General features: G+C 26.6%; 5 protein-coding genes across 7 annotated transcripts; 3 read left to right on the top strand and 2 right to left on the bottom strand.

Moving 5' to 3' along the window:
• The first annotated feature begins 364 nt into the window (after nt 1-364).
• Nucleotides 365-6,999, top strand: LOC139989237 (uncharacterized). Of its 2 annotated transcripts, XM_072007406.1 has the most exons (22): nt 365-503; nt 791-1,026; nt 1,169-1,414; nt 1,505-1,663; nt 1,746-1,888; nt 1,975-2,122; nt 2,193-2,377; nt 2,460-2,779; nt 2,864-3,039; nt 3,109-3,326; nt 3,412-3,628; nt 3,709-3,910; nt 4,000-4,216; nt 4,287-4,444; nt 4,514-4,656; nt 4,731-4,864; nt 4,960-5,086; nt 5,161-5,343; nt 5,412-5,741; nt 5,829-6,084; nt 6,198-6,477; nt 6,588-6,999. In XM_072007406.1, exons 1-22 carry the CDS (start codon nt 491-493, stop codon nt 6,757-6,759), a joined length of 4,263 nt encoding a protein of 1,420 aa, XP_071863507.1. In that variant the 5' UTR covers nt 365-490; the 3' UTR covers nt 6,760-6,999. The 2 variants fall into 2 exon arrangements, with proteins under 2 accessions (XP_071863507.1, XP_071863508.1); XM_072007407.1 differs by lacking the exon at nt 6,588-6,999 and having other exon boundaries at nt 6,165-6,386.
• Nucleotides 7,000-7,194: 195 nt separating this feature from the next.
• Mh (DNA-dependent metalloprotease SPRTN) lies at nt 7,195-10,179 on the bottom strand. The gene is made up of 5 exons (XM_072007414.1): nt 9,579-10,179; nt 9,321-9,481; nt 9,130-9,238; nt 8,913-9,032; nt 7,195-8,828 (listed from the first exon to the last, which is right to left on the bottom strand). The coding sequence occupies exons 1-5, from the start codon at nt 9,678-9,680 to the stop codon at nt 7,356-7,358; spliced, it is 1,965 nt and encodes a 654-aa protein (XP_071863515.1). The 5' UTR covers nt 9,681-10,179; the 3' UTR covers nt 7,195-7,355.
• Nucleotides 10,180-10,306: 127 nt separating this feature from the next.
• Nucleotides 10,307-13,479, top strand: Deltacop (coatomer subunit delta). Its single transcript, XM_072007426.1, has 8 exons — nt 10,307-10,459; nt 10,641-10,680; nt 11,164-11,387; nt 11,508-11,896; nt 11,975-12,145; nt 12,252-12,565; nt 12,667-12,983; nt 13,089-13,479. Exons 1-8 carry the CDS (start codon nt 10,457-10,459, stop codon nt 13,176-13,178), a joined length of 1,548 nt encoding a protein of 515 aa, XP_071863527.1. The 5' UTR covers nt 10,307-10,456; the 3' UTR covers nt 13,179-13,479.
• A 567-nt stretch (nt 13,480-14,046) lies between these two features.
• LOC139989255 (uncharacterized) lies at nt 14,047-15,326 on the bottom strand. The gene is made up of 5 exons (XM_072007444.1): nt 15,051-15,326; nt 14,830-14,962; nt 14,538-14,758; nt 14,315-14,462; nt 14,047-14,234 (listed from the first exon to the last, which is right to left on the bottom strand). Exons 1-5 carry the CDS (start codon nt 15,324-15,326, stop codon nt 14,167-14,169), a joined length of 846 nt encoding a protein of 281 aa, XP_071863545.1. The 3' UTR covers nt 14,047-14,166.
• On the top strand, nt 15,302-18,350 carry Argrs-m (arginyl-tRNA synthetase, mitochondrial). 2 transcript variants are annotated; one of them, XM_072007425.1, is made up of 6 exons: nt 15,302-15,392; nt 15,989-16,025; nt 16,381-17,536; nt 17,621-17,748; nt 17,844-18,067; nt 18,167-18,350. In XM_072007425.1, the coding sequence occupies exons 2-6, from the start codon at nt 15,990-15,992 to the stop codon at nt 18,315-18,317; spliced, it is 1,695 nt and encodes a 564-aa protein (XP_071863526.1). In that variant the 5' UTR covers nt 15,302-15,392; nt 15,989; the 3' UTR covers nt 18,318-18,350. The 2 variants fall into 2 exon arrangements, with proteins under 2 accessions (XP_071863526.1, XP_071863525.1); XM_072007424.1 differs by lacking the exon at nt 15,302-15,392 and having other exon boundaries at nt 15,556-16,025.
• The last annotated feature ends 20 nt before the right edge of the window (nt 18,351-18,370 follow it).

Below are 18,370 nucleotides of genomic sequence, written 5' to 3'. Positions count from 1 at the left end.
TTTCAGCAAAGTTTCTAATGTATAATCCTTTTAATATAACTTATTTTGTAGAAAAAATAAATTTTGATTTTTTTATTATATAAAAACAAATTATTTATTATATAAAACTGATGTACCCATTCATATAAGTAATGTAAGTATGTTGTATTATGCTTTTGTAACATTTGTTATTATGAGTAAGATTATACTATAATTAAAATCTATTGAGGAAATGTGAAATTTAAACATTATTCTGTTTTAAGTTATTGTTTGAAGTGATTATTTATATGATTAAGGAAAATTATGATGTATGATTTACACATCGCATAAAAGTATACAGAGAAAATGTAGTAGGCTAATTTATACGATTGAAGATAATTTAGACAGGAGATAAGTTTTATTCACATAGATAGTGAAGAAGTGTTCATGGGTCACAGAGATAGGGACAACAAGGGTCATCTCTTGACTTCTATGAACTCAGTTCATTTTTGTTAAGCTACTGTTGCACACCATGAGATTCACAGGTACAGAATAAACATTTTTAGTTATATATAACTCAAATTAAATAGTGCAAAAGCCATATTACAAAATATTCATTGTTGTCATTTTATAAATAAGTAACTTTTACTTAAGTACACATATAATTAAATTTATATAATCTTCATAATTATAATGTATTATGAATAGTGTAATTCGTTGAATTTATTTAAACATTGAAAATAATTTAATATAGTTGAATATAAAATAATGAAATCAAATTACGTGGAGCAAAGATGTTCAGCCATTATTAATGTAAAATATTTACTTACAGATATTAATTATGTGTTACAAATACTAATGCACAAATTAAAGGATATTATATTTTTATTTTTTCTTTTCTGTAACAGTCATGTTACAAATGGTATATTTCAACCAGGAAAAGAGTATATATATTCGTACAATGCACTTTCAAGTTCTGGTGTTTTGTTACCATCTGGCGCATCATCTTCATGGGGTTTTAATGGAAAACTTAAAATTCAAGCAGAACAAAATGTTGCTACAATGCAGGTAAATTTTATAACTGATAAATAGCAAAATTTGAAAAATTGATTTCATATTTCTCTTTGCTTTTACAATATTATTTGCAACAATATAACAGTAAAAATAATTAATTTTATTAAAATCTTTTATATATGATATTTACATACAGTTGGAATCATTGAAAATGACTATTTGGAATGGTAAAATTCAAGAAGTAGGAGAAGATCAAGCTGTTTCAGAAGATGTGACTGATCTTCTAAAACCATTTCAAATTATATACAGAAATGGTCTTATTGAAAATTTTAGTACAGAAGCAATATCACCATGGTCTGTAAATATAAAAAGGAGTATAGCAGGAATTTTACAATTAGATCTGTCTAACTTAGAGAAGGAAACAGCATTTCATTCAACTGAAGTAAGTCATTATATTTAATAAGGATTTTTACACATTTTTTAAAGTATACTAGTTTTATATTTTTATTTTAACTAATATATTATATTATAGAAAAATCATTATGGTCAGTGCAATATTGAATATGTTGTCAATCCTGAAGAAGAAAATGAATGGATAATAAGAAAATTTTTTGATCCACGTACTTGTATTGGACATCCTCATTATACGTGGTCAAATGTTCCTAACATGTTGTGTCCCAATGGAGATCAAGTATGTTATATGTACCTTTATTTATTTTACCAAATATCTTATTATTTTCTGCCATAACACAATAAATTTCATATATGTGTAGAATCCAATATTGAAGTCCAGTGAGAGATTATACAAAATTAAGATAAATGGATCTTTAAATGAGATTTTGTTTGTTAATGCTTCTGGAGGTATATATGTTCAATCTTTTCAAAGTTTTGGAGAAGCACATTTTCATTTTACAAGGTATGTTTAAGAAATGAAAATTATTTTATTCTAAGAAACCTGTTATAATAAACAAAACTTTCATATTAATTTCTTGATATACACAGACAGATCTTTAAATTAATTTCGGTGAAAGACACAGTAGATAAGATACCCATTAAAGATTTATATTTTAAAGTTTTACAACATGAACTTCCAGAAGTTGATCTCACTCAAAGTAGAGGTAGTCTTGACAAGAATACTGTTTTTAAATCTGTAAGTTATTGATTAAAAAACATTCTTCGTTTATAACTGATATCTAATAATGCTATTAAATATTTTATAGATAGGGACTTTATTAGATCGATTAAGTCTGAGACTTGAAAATCCTGGTTTAGATACAGAAGCTGATAATTTACATAATACGACGATAACTGTATTACTTTATTATCTTCAAATGCTGGATGTTGCTGATTTACGTAATGCATACACAAAAATCTCAGGAACAAGTTATAAAGAAGAAACAATACGGTGTTCAAAATTTTTAATAATTCTTTAAAGTTTTAGTAATTTATATAACATATAAAATATATCGTTATTTTTTTCATATTAGAAATATGTTCCTTGAAGCACTTCCACAAGTTGGCACTAAAGAAGCTGCATTGTTTATATTAGAATTAATCCAAGATAAAAAAGTTTCGGATATGTCTGCAATTCAACTTCTCACTCAGTTACCATTTCATATACGAAAACCTGACGTTCAATTATTAGTAAATTTACAAACATTTCTAAATTTGCCAGAAAAAATTTCTGTTGAAGTGCAAAATACTGCTATTCTTACATATGGGACATTGATTTACAAGACCTGTTTATTGTACTGCCCATATGAGATGTTAGATGATTACGTACGTTTATATCTTGATAAATTTACAGGTACGTGATAAATATATATTAAATAAATTTCACATATTTGTTTTAATTATTATTCTAGTATTATAATAAAACAATAATTCATAGAGACAAAGGAATACGAAAAAAAAATGATTTGGCTAGAAGGATTAGCAAACATACAGTTAGGAAGAGTAGTTGAATTCTTAGAACCTATTGCAAGTGGTAGCAATGCAGAATCACGTCATTTTCGTGTTCTTGCTGCATGGGCATCACTTTCAACTGCTCCTTTAAGACCCGATGTTGTAAGTAACTTCTGGTAATAATGTAAAAAATTATTAAACATTACTTTTTTATTTTATTTTATATCACAGATATATCCTGTCTATTGGCCAATTTTAATAAATAGAACTGAGCATTTAGAAATGAGGGTAGCGGCATTGACACTACTTATTGTTTCTAGTCCTACACCAAGCAGATTAATATCATTATACTGGTATATGCAAAGTGAACCCAGTCAACATTTATATAATTATTTTTATACTATTTTGAAATCTATGGAACGTACCACCCATCCTTGTTATGTTCATATGTATGTAAGACCATAATTCATACAATTCCTTTTTGGAATAATAAAATTCTGAAATACCTTTTTCATATATGATTCTAATGTGTAGAGGTGTGATCGCTGCACAATTTACACGAGTACTTCGTCCAACTACAAATTCATATTTAATTACTGGTAACTATTTATTTGACTATCAAGATACATATAGAAAATTTGGTGCTATGATACATGGTATTGTTATTGCTAATCCTTTAACAAACATACCTGAGGTTTTATATGTAACTGTAAATACTTATGGTAGTGGAGTTATTATCAATCATGTATCTGTAAGTATTTGATTTAAAATTATTTAATTAATTACTATAAGGTGACATATTTTAATATTTTAAACATTATGTATATATAGTTATATATTAAAGCTGAAGGTCTTCTACATTCATTATCAGCACATCTAGATGGTCCAACACAAGTGAAGGATATATTAAAACAATTTAAGTTAGATGAAAAGCAAAATGGACCTGTACATTTAGAAGTAATTGCACGTATTCAGGAAAAAACAGTTTTATGCCTTCATCTCAACGAAACAAATATTATTAAAGGATTTAAATGTAAGTTTGTAAATTATCTGTCCCAAAAATTTCGAACATAATTAAATATTTATTGCTTTTTATATTTATAATTTTATGTATTTTTTTAGATTTGTCTTCTTTACCTGATAATATATATCATATATATCAAAACATGGAGTTTCATGTTAATCAACAACGTATTAATATCCCATTAACAATGGAATCAGTGCAAGTTACAGATCTGGGAGCAAATGCTAGACTTGCAGTTATTGCAACATCGTTATTCTCTATGAGAGGGAATTTTACACATGTTTCAGTTGGTCGTAATAATCATGTTATACTACGGTATAATAGAATAATTTATAATTTCACTTGTTTGTTGCAATGTTTTATATTATACAATTGATATTTTCAGAACATCTATTCATAAATCAGAAATAATAGAAAATTATAATCCTTTAATTGATACATGGCATAGTGCAGAAAGGGCACATTCTATTCATGGATATCTTCCTATCAATATTACACTTGGATTTAAAGATCGTCCATTTATTTCATATAATACTCCTGGAGGTATGATATTAATAATATTTAGATATAGAATTTATTAAAAATTTTATTATTTATACTATATCTTTTTAGAACATCTTAAAATGGGCATTACAGCTCATGTTAGAACATCCACTAATATAAAAGGATTAAATATTAAGTCAAAATTACATCAAATTTGTCCTACTTGTCCTCAATTATATATAATTACAAAATCACCAACATATAAACCAAAGGTAGATACTAATTAAAAGTTTTATTTTCTATAAAAATATTATTCATTCAAATATTAATTAATCCTCTCTTACAGACAATAGATTTATTTCAATTTGAATTATCAGAGTTAGGAGGTCAAGTATATGTAAAACTTTTTGACTGTGAAAATGTAATATCACGAGAGAAACTAATTCAAGATGTGTTTTCTTCACATCGAGCTAATTATCCGTGAGTTAAATATTAATATATCTGTATATTCTTTGTTATAAACATTATTAGGTAATAAATATCATTTATTGTATGTTTATTCTGGATTGTTTTAGTATATGGCCATTTTTGGAGTTTGCTTTAACGGCCCTTCATTTCTTAGATTATTACACATATGTACCACCAAAAGGTAGCTGTGGTTTAGCTGCATATATTAGTACAATTGATGCGCAGCGTACTCAAGTTAGTATATTAAAATTTTTTATATTTTAATTGCGAACAAAGTAATAAATTTTATATTGAACGTGTTTTATTAGGTAAAATTTGAATATATTAAAGGTTCAAATCATCATATGTTGTCTTTAACACATCATAATATAGAATCATCACAAATTCTTCACCAGTGGAATGTAGCCGCACTTTACGAGATTACCAGCTGGATATCCGATACGATTAAAATTAAAGCGACTAAAGTTATGCCAGGTCAAAAGATTTTAAAGGTAATTTATATGCAACATTATAATTAAAAGAAATATAAAACAAGATAACAACATTTTTTACTATTTAGTTCTGTTTAGAAGCAGAAAAAGCAATACCTTGGGAATGGGATTTCCTAAGCACTAAGCCAAGTGATCCTGCTAGAATTGCATTAAATGCTGTTTGGGGGTATTCTGATACAGCAAAAGGCAAATGTGATGGATCTTCGATTACATTAGATTTACTTGGCGAAATTAGTGAAAAGCAGCTACAAATTGCTAAAGAATCACAATGGCCTTATGAAGAATGTCGAGAACAATCTAAAAGGAAACGTTTTACTCCATTCTCTGATGCTTGCTATGAAGCTTCAAGAGAATTATCAACCTTGAGAAAATATCAAGTTATTGCACAACATGAAAATGTAATTTTAATAATTTAAATGCAATTTTAATAATCTATAATTCAAAATATTGTTTTAAATTAATCTTAATTATGTAATTACAATCAGATACCACAAAATTTAATGAGATTAGCTTGGAAATTTCGAGCTTTTTATGACCTAATTGGTGGGAACAGTAGTTCAGATCCTAATTCTAAAAAATTTATTGTGACAGCAACATTTCCGAAAGGATCAGATATTGGTGAATTATCGCTTAATAATGACAAAGTAGCAATTGAATATAATTATAATCTTATAGATTATTTTTTAACTCGAACTAGAATTCATAAATACATGGATCTGTCAATATTGAAGACCTTTTTTGGTAAGCTATTCTTCTTTTTTTATTATTCACAATTGTTTAGAGAGATAGTTCATTGCAGAATTCATTCTATTTGATTACAGTACCTTACCTGTCTTAATCACTTCCAAATTTAGGCACGTGTGTCGTGACACCAGACTATATAAAATCAATTCACAACATCACTTATCCTTTTCGCAATAAAGGTGAAGTTTTGTTGCTTGGCCAGTGTTATAGTGAAAATCCAAAATATGCGTTGACGGCACGAAATGATTTATATGGTATTAATATCAATATATATGACGAAATAGATACAGTACGAATTATACCTAATCAAACTGGAGGAACATTATACAATAATACAATATATATTCCATTGCCACAAAGCTTTATGTTTCATTCATTAGGTTCAAAAAGGTAATTAAAAGGACTATAGTAAAAAAACAGTTATAACATTTTATACTATATTAAATACTACAATAAACACATATTTATATTATATTTAATAAGTTTTTATTATATTTCAGAGTAAGATTGGACAGCAATACTATTGATATTATAATTCCTAATCTCTATTTATATATGCATTGGACACAAGAACAAATTCTTCTGTTCTTTCCAACATATCTGTTAGAATTTACTTGTGGTATATGTGCATTAGGCACTCTTGACAGTAATAATTTATATGAGAAACTATAATTTTTATGAGAAATTAATATCTTATTTATAAAAAATTGGTTTAATATAAAAAAACTATTCAACGTGACTTAATATTTACTTTGTAATTTATGTTCGTACATCAACATACAAGACATTTTAAACATGATTAGAAATTGTTGTTTCTAATGAATATATGATTATAAGATAAGAAAATGTATTGCAAAAATTGTACAAAAGTTTAATATTGTTATTTACAAATATACTTCCTTTATATATTAATCTATAATTAATTTCATTGTAATTTATTTTTCTAATATATAAGAAAATTTAACATCAAAACGTAATGTATCAACTTATTAATTATTACGTCCTATTTACTGTAATGTACTTAAGTTAAAAGGAATATATTTTTCGGCTTTTATTGTATATTTATCAAATAAGATAATTTAATTACTATTTTTAAATATGAAACAGTAAGATTTATAGAAAAAATGTTTATTAAATAATACAAAACAATAGAGTATACAAAATTTTGGGATTTAGATACATATTATAAAATAACATTCATATCACTTTGCTTCCATACACTTATTAGTTAATACAAATCATAGTGAAATGTTATAGATTTATTGTATTCACGTATTTGTGAGACATAAATCTAAATGCTGATTCATTTGAGATTCTGTTATTAATTTCATACAAACAGGACAAGGATATTTATTCTGTTCAATTGATATTTCAGGAATTGCATTCAAAATTTCGCTATTACTACAATGAATCGATGGAGATATGTCGTCGTTAAAAACATTCCCAATACAATCTTCTAAATGATCATTTAACGAGACTCCAAAAGGAATGAATTCATTACATACTAAACAATTATGTGAAACAGTATTCATTACATTATTTTTTTTAACTTTTGTATTCTGATTAGCACTTTTCGAATTTTCGGTAACTGAGAAACTGGATGAATCATCACTAGACGCACTACTAATAGAAATTATACTTTCGTTTATGCTTGTATTATTATCATCTGTATTATCTAATTTAATAACTAAATTATCATCTGTTTCTAGAAGACACTTATCAATATGCTCATTTATATCTATAAGATTAAAACTATTACTACAAATAGGACAATTTACTTTCCTAGAATTTTGTAACTGATCTAATTTTGGCTGTTTGCTTGAAAATGTACTTGATTCATTTTTTCTTTTTTTAGCAGATGGCGAATTACTTGCTTTTATTTCTAAATTTGCAAAATTACCATTATTAGAATTTTTTATTGTAACTTGCTCTTTACTTTTATTTACTTTTTCATTTCTTGAACTTAAACAAAAATCTATGTGTTTATTCATCTCATTATTTGGCACAAAATTATTGCATATTGGACATTTTACAAGTTTTGTTTGTACTTCATTTAATAATTTACTATTTTTAGCAATTGGCTTCTCCATTTCTACAGCATTAATTAATGAATTTATTGTTTTCCTTGGTGTAGTATTTTTATTTAAAGCCTGATTATAATTAACATTATATAATTTGTTCAATAAATTACTTTGGCCTATATTAGAGCCACCAACAACTCCAGAAGATGAAAATTTAGGTGTACTAGAAATTTTAGTAATACTGCTAGGACTACCATATTTTTGTGAATTACTTGAACAGTTTGGACCTCCTGTACCCCAACCATGAACATTGTTTGTACTATTTCCAAGTCTTTTAAATCCATTTAAAGAATTTTGATTATTTACAACTGATTTGATACTTTTTGGAATGGATACAATTTTTGATTCTGTGATAGGTGAAGTAGTTTTCATAAGCCAATTGAACATAGTATTTGGTTGATTATAATTTTTAGGAGAAGGCTTTGTTTTCTCTTTACTCTTTGAAGATTTTGTTTTAAAATTCTCTGGTTCTTTAATTTTAATGAATTGGCCACCGCAAGTTTGTTGATGTTCTTTCCACCAAAAATCAGTTGGACCTGGAGCACGATTCATAGCTCTGCGTACTGTTCCAAAGTATGGAGCTTTCTTTTGACAAGGACCATTACATCTCCACCAATGTTGTTGATATAATCTAACTTCATCATGAAAATTGTGATATATCTACATAAACATATATTTAAGAAATGAAAAAATTGCTAAAATTATATAACAAATTATTATATTTATTGTATTACAGATACATACAGTTATTTTTGTACCAGCTGCTTTATTTATTCTGTCCATATGTTTACAAAACTCTGGACCATGTCCATCTCTGTCACGATTATTGTTCGTGAGGAACAAGTACCCATGAATCATTTCATGCTGTAATACATATTCATAATATTCATAAGGAAAGCTAATAAGTTTGATTAGATTTTTTAATAATTAATTAAAGATAATTATACTACAAAAATCTTACTAGTAAGGTCTCAACTAGATCTTTCCTTGGTCTAAGTTTTAATAATGGTGCGCTAAGTGAAATTACACATTGTCGATTTCGAGAATGAAAAGTACATATACCAGCACAACTGTAATGTATAAGAGTAAATATAATATATGGTATAATAAACACTTTATCTTATTTAGTATTCCTTGAATGAAATAAATTACCTTGTCATTTTAGGACTCCATTTAACTTCCACAGGAAGCAAAACATTCCAGAAAAAACGCTCATTAAATTGTACAAACAATGTATGAATATTAGGTGTTGGATCAATTAATTCCAAGGTTTGATCAATTAATGTTCTTGGTTTATAATCTTCCTTATCTTTCTAAATTTTACAAAATCATTATAATATAAAGTGTCACGTACAAAGTATATATCAATTATTAACGTTAAATGATAATATAATAGCAAAATACACTTACATTTTTTGGTAAGACTGCATTTTCTGTTAATCCAAAACAATTATCTTGTTGATGTAATTTATATGCCAATTCAAGGTCGCGAGATTTTTGTGATTGTATCATAATTTACAAATGTTAATAAAGACAATACAGTATTAACTTAAAATATTTGGCTATATATACACAAGCTGGAAAATTTCATTTATTAACCTTAATTCATATCAACAGTATCCTTTGTTAGTTACGTATACGTGCAGTATTAAATAGTTTTTCATTTTACTTTATTAATATAATAAACAATGTCATTGCAGCGTTCTACATTAACAGAAGAGATAAGCGAATAATTCTGGTTCTCTCTGGATACTTATTTACAAGACGGTTACCGATTACAATGACAGTGATACATGCCAAAATCAACATTCTATGCACATTTTATATATGCGTATATACCGTATTTTTAATATCATATATCGTATTTCTATTGTTTAGAATAGATTTGGGGTAATACAAACTTAAATTTTAGCTCAATATTACAATATGATAAATTATTGGTGCAGAAATTGTAATCAACATCTATATAATTTATTTGTGATTTAAAAGACAGCATATAATGTAACTGAAGTATGTTAAGTTGGTATTATATATATATATATGTATTTGTGTTATGTATTTACTTATATGATAAACATACTGTGACATACCAGGAAATTTCAAAACGATACCAATTCTATAATATCACCTAATTCATGGTACATTCATTTCATATCTTTCGTCATGCCACGCGTCAGAATACTGCGCCCTCTGTTTGTAATCTCATATTTATTGTATATGGAAGATTGGCCTATGTAAAAATTGTTATTGGGTTAATCGTACAGCATATAACTAAATAATTCAGCAAAATGGTAAGAATTCGTCTATCATTAATTTAGAATCGTTGACAATGTACGTAAATTGTAAAAGATATTTATGACAAGGCCGTGCGGTACAAGTTGCCACAGATGTCAATCACTGCTCGTGGTTCTAAACTAAACATATAAAAAATTAAAATGTATTTCAACATTACATTATTTTTTATTATTTTAGGTACTTATTGCTGCAGCAGTCTGCACAAAAGCAGGCAAAAGTAAGTAATACTTATTTCCCCTGACCACACCTGTTTATACATATATGTGTGTTCTGTAGATGTGTTGATATCAAACATTATTACCGTCTTAATTGTCGGGCAATCTTGATCTTATTTGTTTAATACATTGAGCTGTTTATTTTGTTTTATATATACAGTTACTTTTCTAATTCTTTAATTGTAACATTTATAAATTTAGTGTTGAATTAGTTATTTAATATTATTGTTATATATTATATAAATGAATAAACAGATATTTTTAAATAATGTAAATTTAATAATTTATGTTTAATTATTTTATATAAATTTTTAAATACTTATTAAATAACAATTTATAGTTAGTATAGTAAGTATGCTTAAAATATTGATATTCTATGATCTTAGGATAGGAGGTATGTGCTATATGATGTTTCTTCTATATGAATGCATCTTTAAATATTACTTGTAATTAATGAACAAACTAATAATCTTTATGAATTTTAGCTATTATCTCTCGCCAATTTGTTGAAATGACAAAGGCCAGAATAGAAGGTTTGCTTGCTGCATTTCCAAAGTTAATGAGTTCTGGTAAACAACATACATTTGTAGAAACAGAATCCGTGAGATATGTTTATCAACCTTTGGAAAAAGTATATATGCTATTAATTACAACAAAAGCTAGTAATATATTAGAAGATTTAGAAACATTGAGGCTTTTTGCAAGAGTTGTAAGTATATTATAAATTTAAAATTAATACAAGTATCTATTACTTCAATTTTGTATATTTAATTGATTCCTAACTAATGTTTAATAATTTGGTTAATAAGTTTACATAATAAATTTACAGATTCCTGAGTATTGTATTTCAATGGATGAGGTTGAAATAGCTGAAAATGCATTCAATTTGATATTTGCATTTGATGAAATAGTTGCATTAGGATATAGAGAAAGTGTTAATTTAGCACAGATTAGAACATTTGTAGAAATGGATTCACATGAAGAAAAAGTTTATCAAGCTGTAAGAATGACTCAGGAAAGAGAGGCTAGAAATAAAATGCGTGAAAAAGCAAAGGAATTGCAAAGACAAAGAATGGAAGCAGTTAAAAAAAGTGGTCTTAAAAGTCCTGGATTTGGTAATTCTTATGGAAGCAGCGGTAATTTTACATCATCACTTAGTGTGAGAGATACTACCAATTTTGTACCAGAACCAGTTAGACCTTCATATACACCAACACAGTAAGAAATAATATGATGTTAATGTAATTTTATTAAAAACTATATTCTACAACATATCTTTATTTTATGTATATACAGAAAGCCTGTTAATACTGGACCAGGAGCAATGAAATTAGGAGGGAAATCTCGTGATGTTGATTCTTTTGTAGATCAGTTAAAAGAAGAAGGAGAGAATGTTGTAACAACACCTTTACCTACAATAGGAGCAAAATCAACATCACTTACACCACAGATAATAAATACTGAACCGTAAGATATTAATTAGTTTAATTTATTAATTTATTATTGATTCATTATTAATTAATACGTATATGTACTATCAATAAATTTTAAACAATTGCTTTTTTGTGTTAAGAGTCCACCTGCGGCAAGAAGAACGTCTTAATGTAAAAATTGGTCGAGACGGTGGCTTACAACACTTTGAATTGCATGGTTTAGTAACATTACATATTTCGGATGAGAAATGGGGTCGAATTCGCGTACAATTAGAAAACAGAGATTCAAGAGGAATTCAATTACAAACACATCCAAATGTAGATAAAGAATTATTCAGGACACGTGGTCAAATAGGTTTAAAAATTCCTACAAAACCGTTTCCATTGAATACTGATGTTGGAGTATTAAAATGGCGATTGCAAGCTCAAGATGAAACAGCACTACCTATTTCAAGTAGGAATAATTTGCTAAATACAAATTATATATAGCTTTGGATATATTCTTTATCCATTATTGTGTAATAAAGAAATAATCTTCTTTGCTACTTAAAACAGTTAATTGTTGGCCATCTGAAAATGGAGAAGGTGGATGTGACGTGAACATAGAATATGAATTAGAACAAGTTAATCTCGAATTAAATGATGTTCAGATAAACATTCCGTTACCTATGGGATGCAATCCCATAGTAAACGAATGTGATGGTCAATATACATATGAAGCACGAAGAAATATGCTTGTATGGTCTTTACCAGTGGTTGATGCAACAACAAAATCAGGTTCAATGGAATTCTCAGCACCGTCGTCTACTCCTGCAGATTTCTTCCCCCTTCTTGTCTCATTCTCATCCAAGACATCATATGTCAATATAAAAGTACGCTCTCTTGTATTCATATTACATATATAAATATACAACAAGGAATAAAATTTCAACATTCATATGTTCATAAAAAACTAAATAATTTTATATTTTTCGTAGGTAACCGAAGTTATACTTGTAGAAGATGAAAGTCCGGTTAAATATTCAGTGGAAACAGTTTTCTTTACTGATAACTACGAAGTGGTATAAAAGTATCTATTAAAGAGTAAGATAATTGCTTGTGCTATGTACAAAAATACAGGACACTATCCATTGGAATTTTGAAGATAAAGATTTTCAGCTTATTTATATTCAGGTTACAATTTTATTGTCACATAAACTTTATTTTTATCAATGGATGCTTGAATGTATTTCCAGCAATTTACACACACTTCTGAAACGATTTGTTCAATTTAGTACATATCTAACGTTGAACTATTGAAGAAAAGTGTATACAGATGTTTTGTAATTGGTAAATACAGAATACGAGAAGTTTTATGAATTACACTTATATCAATGTACAAGAATTATGTTATATTAAATACTTTTATTTAATTTTCGTATACATATATACACATACATGCACAGATACATGAACATTATAATTAACTACAAAGAAATAATACAAACATAATTGGTAGGTTTTTAACAAAACATTAATTTACTCTTATATTTGCATTCACTTATTCTTGTTATTTTCTTCTAATATTATTATTAAGAGCATTTAATATTTTGATATTCTTCATTTTTGAAAATGCAAAAATATTTTTTTATTTTCAGGTCTAGTACTTTTATATACTTTTTTGCTAACTTTTTAATAAAAAATGACAGATTTTTGTAGATAAAAAAAAGAAGGGAATTAATGTAGTCAATAACTGCATGTAAATACTTTTAAAAGAATTTTATTTAAATTAGACTTTTATAAATAAGAAAAAACTTATTTACCATTTAATTTACTTATTAAATATATATAAATAATCAACAAATTGTCCGTAAAAGAATATTTGTTTGTAGGAGAATATAAATTTCATTCATATGCTTTTTTTCAGGAGACATTGCTATAAATAATTATATAGAATTAAAAATAAAAAATATTTATTAAAATACTCGGGTGTAAATATCACTATGTAATTTGTACAATTTTTTAAAACCTATACACATTTTAAGATTATAATTACGTTATTTATATTGCATTACTTTATTGCAATATATTTGGTGATATGTTTACCACTTGTTGTATCAAATAATTTTCAATTACTGCTTTAGCTAAAAAACAATTAAATCAAGCAATTTTTTAAATATTTCATATAGCATATCCAAATATTAATTGTATGATTTTTGCTTACCTGTTAGTGAATTATTTAATACTGCTGCATGATAAGCACTTATATTATACATATTACGACGCGTTATATCCGCGCCTCTAGATAATAATTCGTAACATACATGTGGATGATCTCCATTTGCTCCATATATCAAAGGTGTATTTCCTTCCTTTATTATTAAAAACAAAAAATCAACATTTTAAATTTTTATTTGGTAAGAAAAATTACTATATGTAACATGTACCTCATCACTTGCATTGGAATCTGCACCATAGTTTAACAACAATTTTACAAGATCATGATGTCCATAAGCAGCTGCTAAATGCAAAGGAGTCTCTCCATTGAGGCCACGGTAGTTTTTGTTCGCACCAGCTTTAAGTAATTGCCTTGCACTGCCTAATTGCCCATATCTCGCAGCCCACATAAGACCAGTTAAACCCTTTTCATCAGGTGTATCAACAGTACCTTTATAACAATTTATTAACAATTATTAACTACAATATGTATTACCATTTGTTTGTAAAAAAATAACATACTTGGATGTATGTGTTCAGGTGTAAGTTCACCTTGGCCAGCTAATGTATGGAATGTAATATCGCTACCACCATAAAGTTGAGATATTTCTGTTTGTGTATTACCTCTTTGTAAATTAGTAAGTAACGTAGGAGGCTAGAAAAAATATTAGGTTAGGGAAATATTTGTAATATGCCTTTTATTTAAACATTTGAAATAAGATATATATAGATATTATATATACCTTATATGGTTGGAAGGCACTGGTTCTTGTAGCATCTTGCCATGCTCCTGGAGCCCAATGCCATTTAGTTTCTATAGGTTCAGACTTGCACCCAATATTTACATTTTCTGGCTTACAAATTAATGGTCTTGGTCTGATACCAATTGTTGATTCTCCATCACGCACAATACTTTTAGTTTCATTAGTAGGAGTATCACATTTTTGTTCTTTTTCTTCTTCATCATCTTCTTCTTCCTCTTCTTTTACAATTAGTTCAGAGTGAATTTGATTTTCCATACTTTTCTATTCCATACATATATTTACATATATTCCACACAGAGTTATATTAAATAATAAATAAATGTAAATAATAAAACAGTACACTGTTGTAAATTTAAAAATACTTTAATACAAATACATTACGTTTACAAAATTTGATTTAATGCAGTATTTATATAAATGATCTATTTGAATAACAAAAATTAAATACACATATATTTCATACTAAAAATGAAAAGTTTACCTCCCGAATCTTTTGTATTTAAAAAATATACACAAATGATTTATATATTTAGCTGATTATCGTAATTAAATGTCTATATACATTAATGAAAATGAATTTAAAAAATTTTTAGAGGATTTATAACAGACTTCGTAAAGAGGTTATAATTTCATTGTTGTTTGACATATACCATTATTTTTATAATTCTTATAATATATTGTATGTCATGGATGTAAATACTTTGTAAAAATTTGAATTTAATTAAACGATACATAAATATTTTTGTGAAAAAATATAGAATAAGTAGAAATGTACATATGTCGTAATGACGATACGGACAAGGTTTTCCATAGGATACTGTAAAGGAGTTTTCAAAACTTATATTTGTATTAATCTTAATGGATTTTATGCCTTACGGATTAAGAGATCTATTTTAGAATAATTTTTATTATTGCAGCATGAGCAACTTCATAAGGACTGTAATATTTAAAAAGGTATCATTTTAATGTTATTACCTTGGTTATGGTGTTTAATATCTTAAGAAGTTTAAAAATACATACAGTTTAAAATTGATTTCATTTTTATAATTCTGATTATGTTTTATATTTAAATATACTGTTTATTTTTATTTAAACAATTAATAACGTATGTGTTACATATGTGAATGAAATAATTTTATTGTTACATGAGAGTTATTTAAATTTTGAATTAAACGTAACTAGCATTAACATTATATTTACTCATTATAAACTTTTATATCGTAAAGATCATATTTAAAAATTTCCTACGTATCTATAATACAATAAATTATTAAATTATGTGTAATTATATAAATTCATTTTCTTTTAGATTATAAAACAACTACAAAATATAGACAATGCATGTCAATATAAGATTATGTCTAATTTGCATATCACATTTAATAAGGAGATTGATACATATACCTTTGTACTTCCTTTAAAATCAAAAGATTATAATTTAACAAATAAAGTGAAAGATATTACAGACAATGATTTAAAGGGTGATTTTGATAATGTTGCAGTTCAAAATAATGCTATACACTTTAGTGTGCTAAGAGATAAGTATATAAAGCAAATTTTAGAAAGTAATTTTTCTGGTGTTAGACCACCACTTGTGGATGTTAATAAAAACATTATAGTAGAATTTAGTTCACCGAACATTGCCAAACCTTTTCACGTAGGACATCTACGTTCTACAGTTATAGGAAACTGCATTGCTAATTTAAATAGTTTCTTCCAAAATCAAGTTACAAAGATAAATTATTTAGGTGATTGGGGTACACAGTTTGGTTATGTTTATATAGGAATGAAAATGGCAAACATTGATAATATAGAAATGCAAACAGATCCCATTAAAACATTGTACACAGCTTATGTTAATGCTAATAAATTAGCTAAAGATGATCCAAGTATAAATGAGAGTGCTAAGGAAATATTTAGACAACTAGAATTAGAAGATAATGAAGTTTATAAAAATTGGAAATCAATCAAACAGTTTACTGTCTTAGAATTGGAAAGAACATACAAAAGAATAGGTGTAACATTTGATCGATATGATTGGGAATCTATGTATACAGCTAAAAAAATAAATAAGATAATTGATAAGATGGGAGAAATGCAGCTGTTGAAATTAGATAATGAAAATAGGAAAGTAATGCCTTTGAGTGAAGGAAAAAGTGTTCCTATTATAAAAAGTGATGGTACAAGTTTATATATAAGTAGAGATATTGCTGCTGCTATTGATAGATTTGAGAGGAACAAATTTGACGCTATGTATTACATCGTAGAAAATGGCCAGACTGACCATTTCACTAATTTAATCCAAATTTTAAATAAAATGAATTTACCTTGGGTAGATAGATTAAAACATGTTAAGTTTGGAAGAGTACATGGTATGAGCACACGACAAGGTACAGTGGTATTTTTAGAAGATATTTTGAATAAAGCAAAGGAAATTATGAAACAAAAACAATTGGATGGAAAGAGTAAGTTTATATTATGTATAGTTATATATAAAATATAATTGAAGAGTGGTAATGAAATATATCTATATTATTAAATTACTTTAGCAACTAAAATTCCATTGGATAAAATAGATGAGACTTCTGATATTTTGGGTGTTTCTGGTGTAATTATTCAAGATTTAAAACAAAATAGAATGAACAATTACAAGTTTGATTGGAATTTAATGCTTGATGTATGTTATTTAGATAAGTTAAGGTCTTTTAAAGAATATTTCAAAGCTATTTAGTGATATATTGTTGTTTAGTGAAATATATATTTTAATATCAGATGAAAGGTGATTCTGGAATAAAATTGCAATATGCTCATTGCCGTTTATGCAGTTTGGAAGAGTCATCTGGTGCTACATTAGTAATAGAGTGTGATCCAAGTCTTTTGAAAGAAGCAGAAGTTGATCAATTAATTTTACTAATTAGTCAATTTGATGAAGTTGTGCTTAAATCTTATGAAGAATTAGAACCGTGTGTATTAACAACTTATCTTTTCCATTTATGGTTAGTATAAATATATGAAATAGGTATATTAAAAATTTTAATACATTAATTTTATATAGTCTTTTCTATACATTTATTTTTTATATTTTTCTTCTCTAGTAAAGCTATTAATATAGCTTGGCGCAAATTGAGTGTAAAACACCAATCAAATGACTTAGGAAACCAAAGATTATTATTATTTCATATAGCAAGAATTACTCTTGCCCAAGGTATGAAATTACTTGGCTTAACACCTCTTGAAAAAATGTAAATGGAAAACTAAAACTTTTATACAAAATGAAAATGTTATATAATACAATTAAT

Source organism: Bombus fervidus, chromosome 7, assembly GCF_041682495.2.
Source record: "Bombus fervidus isolate BK054 chromosome 7, iyBomFerv1, whole genome shotgun sequence".
NCBI lineage: Eukaryota > Metazoa > Arthropoda > Insecta > Hymenoptera > Apidae > Bombus > Bombus fervidus.
This window is presented reverse-complemented; position numbering and strand designations above follow the sequence as displayed.

What these genes read in the sequence shown, in the direction of transcription:
- LOC139989237 (XM_072007406.1), top strand. An exon ending in AAAATGTTGCTACAATGCAG is followed by an intron (nt 1,027 to 1,168) that starts GTAAATTTTATA and finishes ATTTACATACAG; the next exon opens with TTGGAATCATTGAAAATGAC. An exon ending in AGAATACTGTTTTTAAATCT is followed by an intron (nt 2,123 to 2,192) that starts GTAAGTTATTGA and finishes AATATTTTATAG; the next exon opens with ATAGGGACTTTATTAGATCG.
- Mh (XM_072007414.1), bottom strand. Translation starts at nt 9,680, where the DNA reads ATGATACAATCACAAAAATCTCGCGACCTTGAATTGGCATATAAATTA. An exon ending in TGGAGTCCTAAAATGACAAG is followed by an intron (nt 9,239 to 9,320) that starts GTAATTTATTTC and finishes TATACATTACAG; the next exon opens with TTGTGCTGGTATATGTACTT. An exon ending in CAGCTGGTACAAAAATAACT is followed by an intron (nt 8,829 to 8,912) that starts GTATGTATCTGT and finishes ATGTTTATGTAG; the next exon opens with ATATATCACAATTTTCATGA.
- Deltacop (XM_072007426.1), top strand. An exon ending in CTGCACAAAAGCAGGCAAAA is followed by an intron (nt 10,681 to 11,163) that starts GTAAGTAATACT and finishes TATGAATTTTAG; the next exon opens with CTATTATCTCTCGCCAATTT. An exon ending in CCTTCATATACACCAACACA is followed by an intron (nt 11,897 to 11,974) that starts GTAAGAAATAAT and finishes ATGTATATACAG; the next exon opens with AAAGCCTGTTAATACTGGAC.
- LOC139989255 (XM_072007444.1), bottom strand. Translation starts at nt 15,326, where the DNA reads ATGGAAAATCAAATTCACTCTGAACTAATTGTAAAAGAAGAGGAAGAA. An exon ending in GTGCCTTCCAACCATATAAG is followed by an intron (nt 14,963 to 15,050) that starts GTATATATAATA and finishes TATTTTTTCTAG; the next exon opens with CCTCCTACGTTACTTACTAA. An exon ending in ATTAAATAATTCACTAACAG is followed by an intron (nt 14,235 to 14,314) that starts GTAAGCAAAAAT and finishes ATTGTTTTTTAG; the next exon opens with CTAAAGCAGTAATTGAAAAT.
- Argrs-m (XM_072007425.1), top strand. Translation starts at nt 15,990, where the DNA reads ATGAGCAACTTCATAAGGACTGTAATATTTAAAAAG. An exon ending in GGACTGTAATATTTAAAAAG is followed by an intron (nt 16,026 to 16,380) that starts GTATCATTTTAA and finishes ATTTTCTTTTAG; the next exon opens with ATTATAAAACAACTACAAAA. An exon ending in ACTTATCTTTTCCATTTATG is followed by an intron (nt 18,068 to 18,166) that starts GTTAGTATAAAT and finishes TTTCTTCTCTAG; the next exon opens with TAAAGCTATTAATATAGCTT.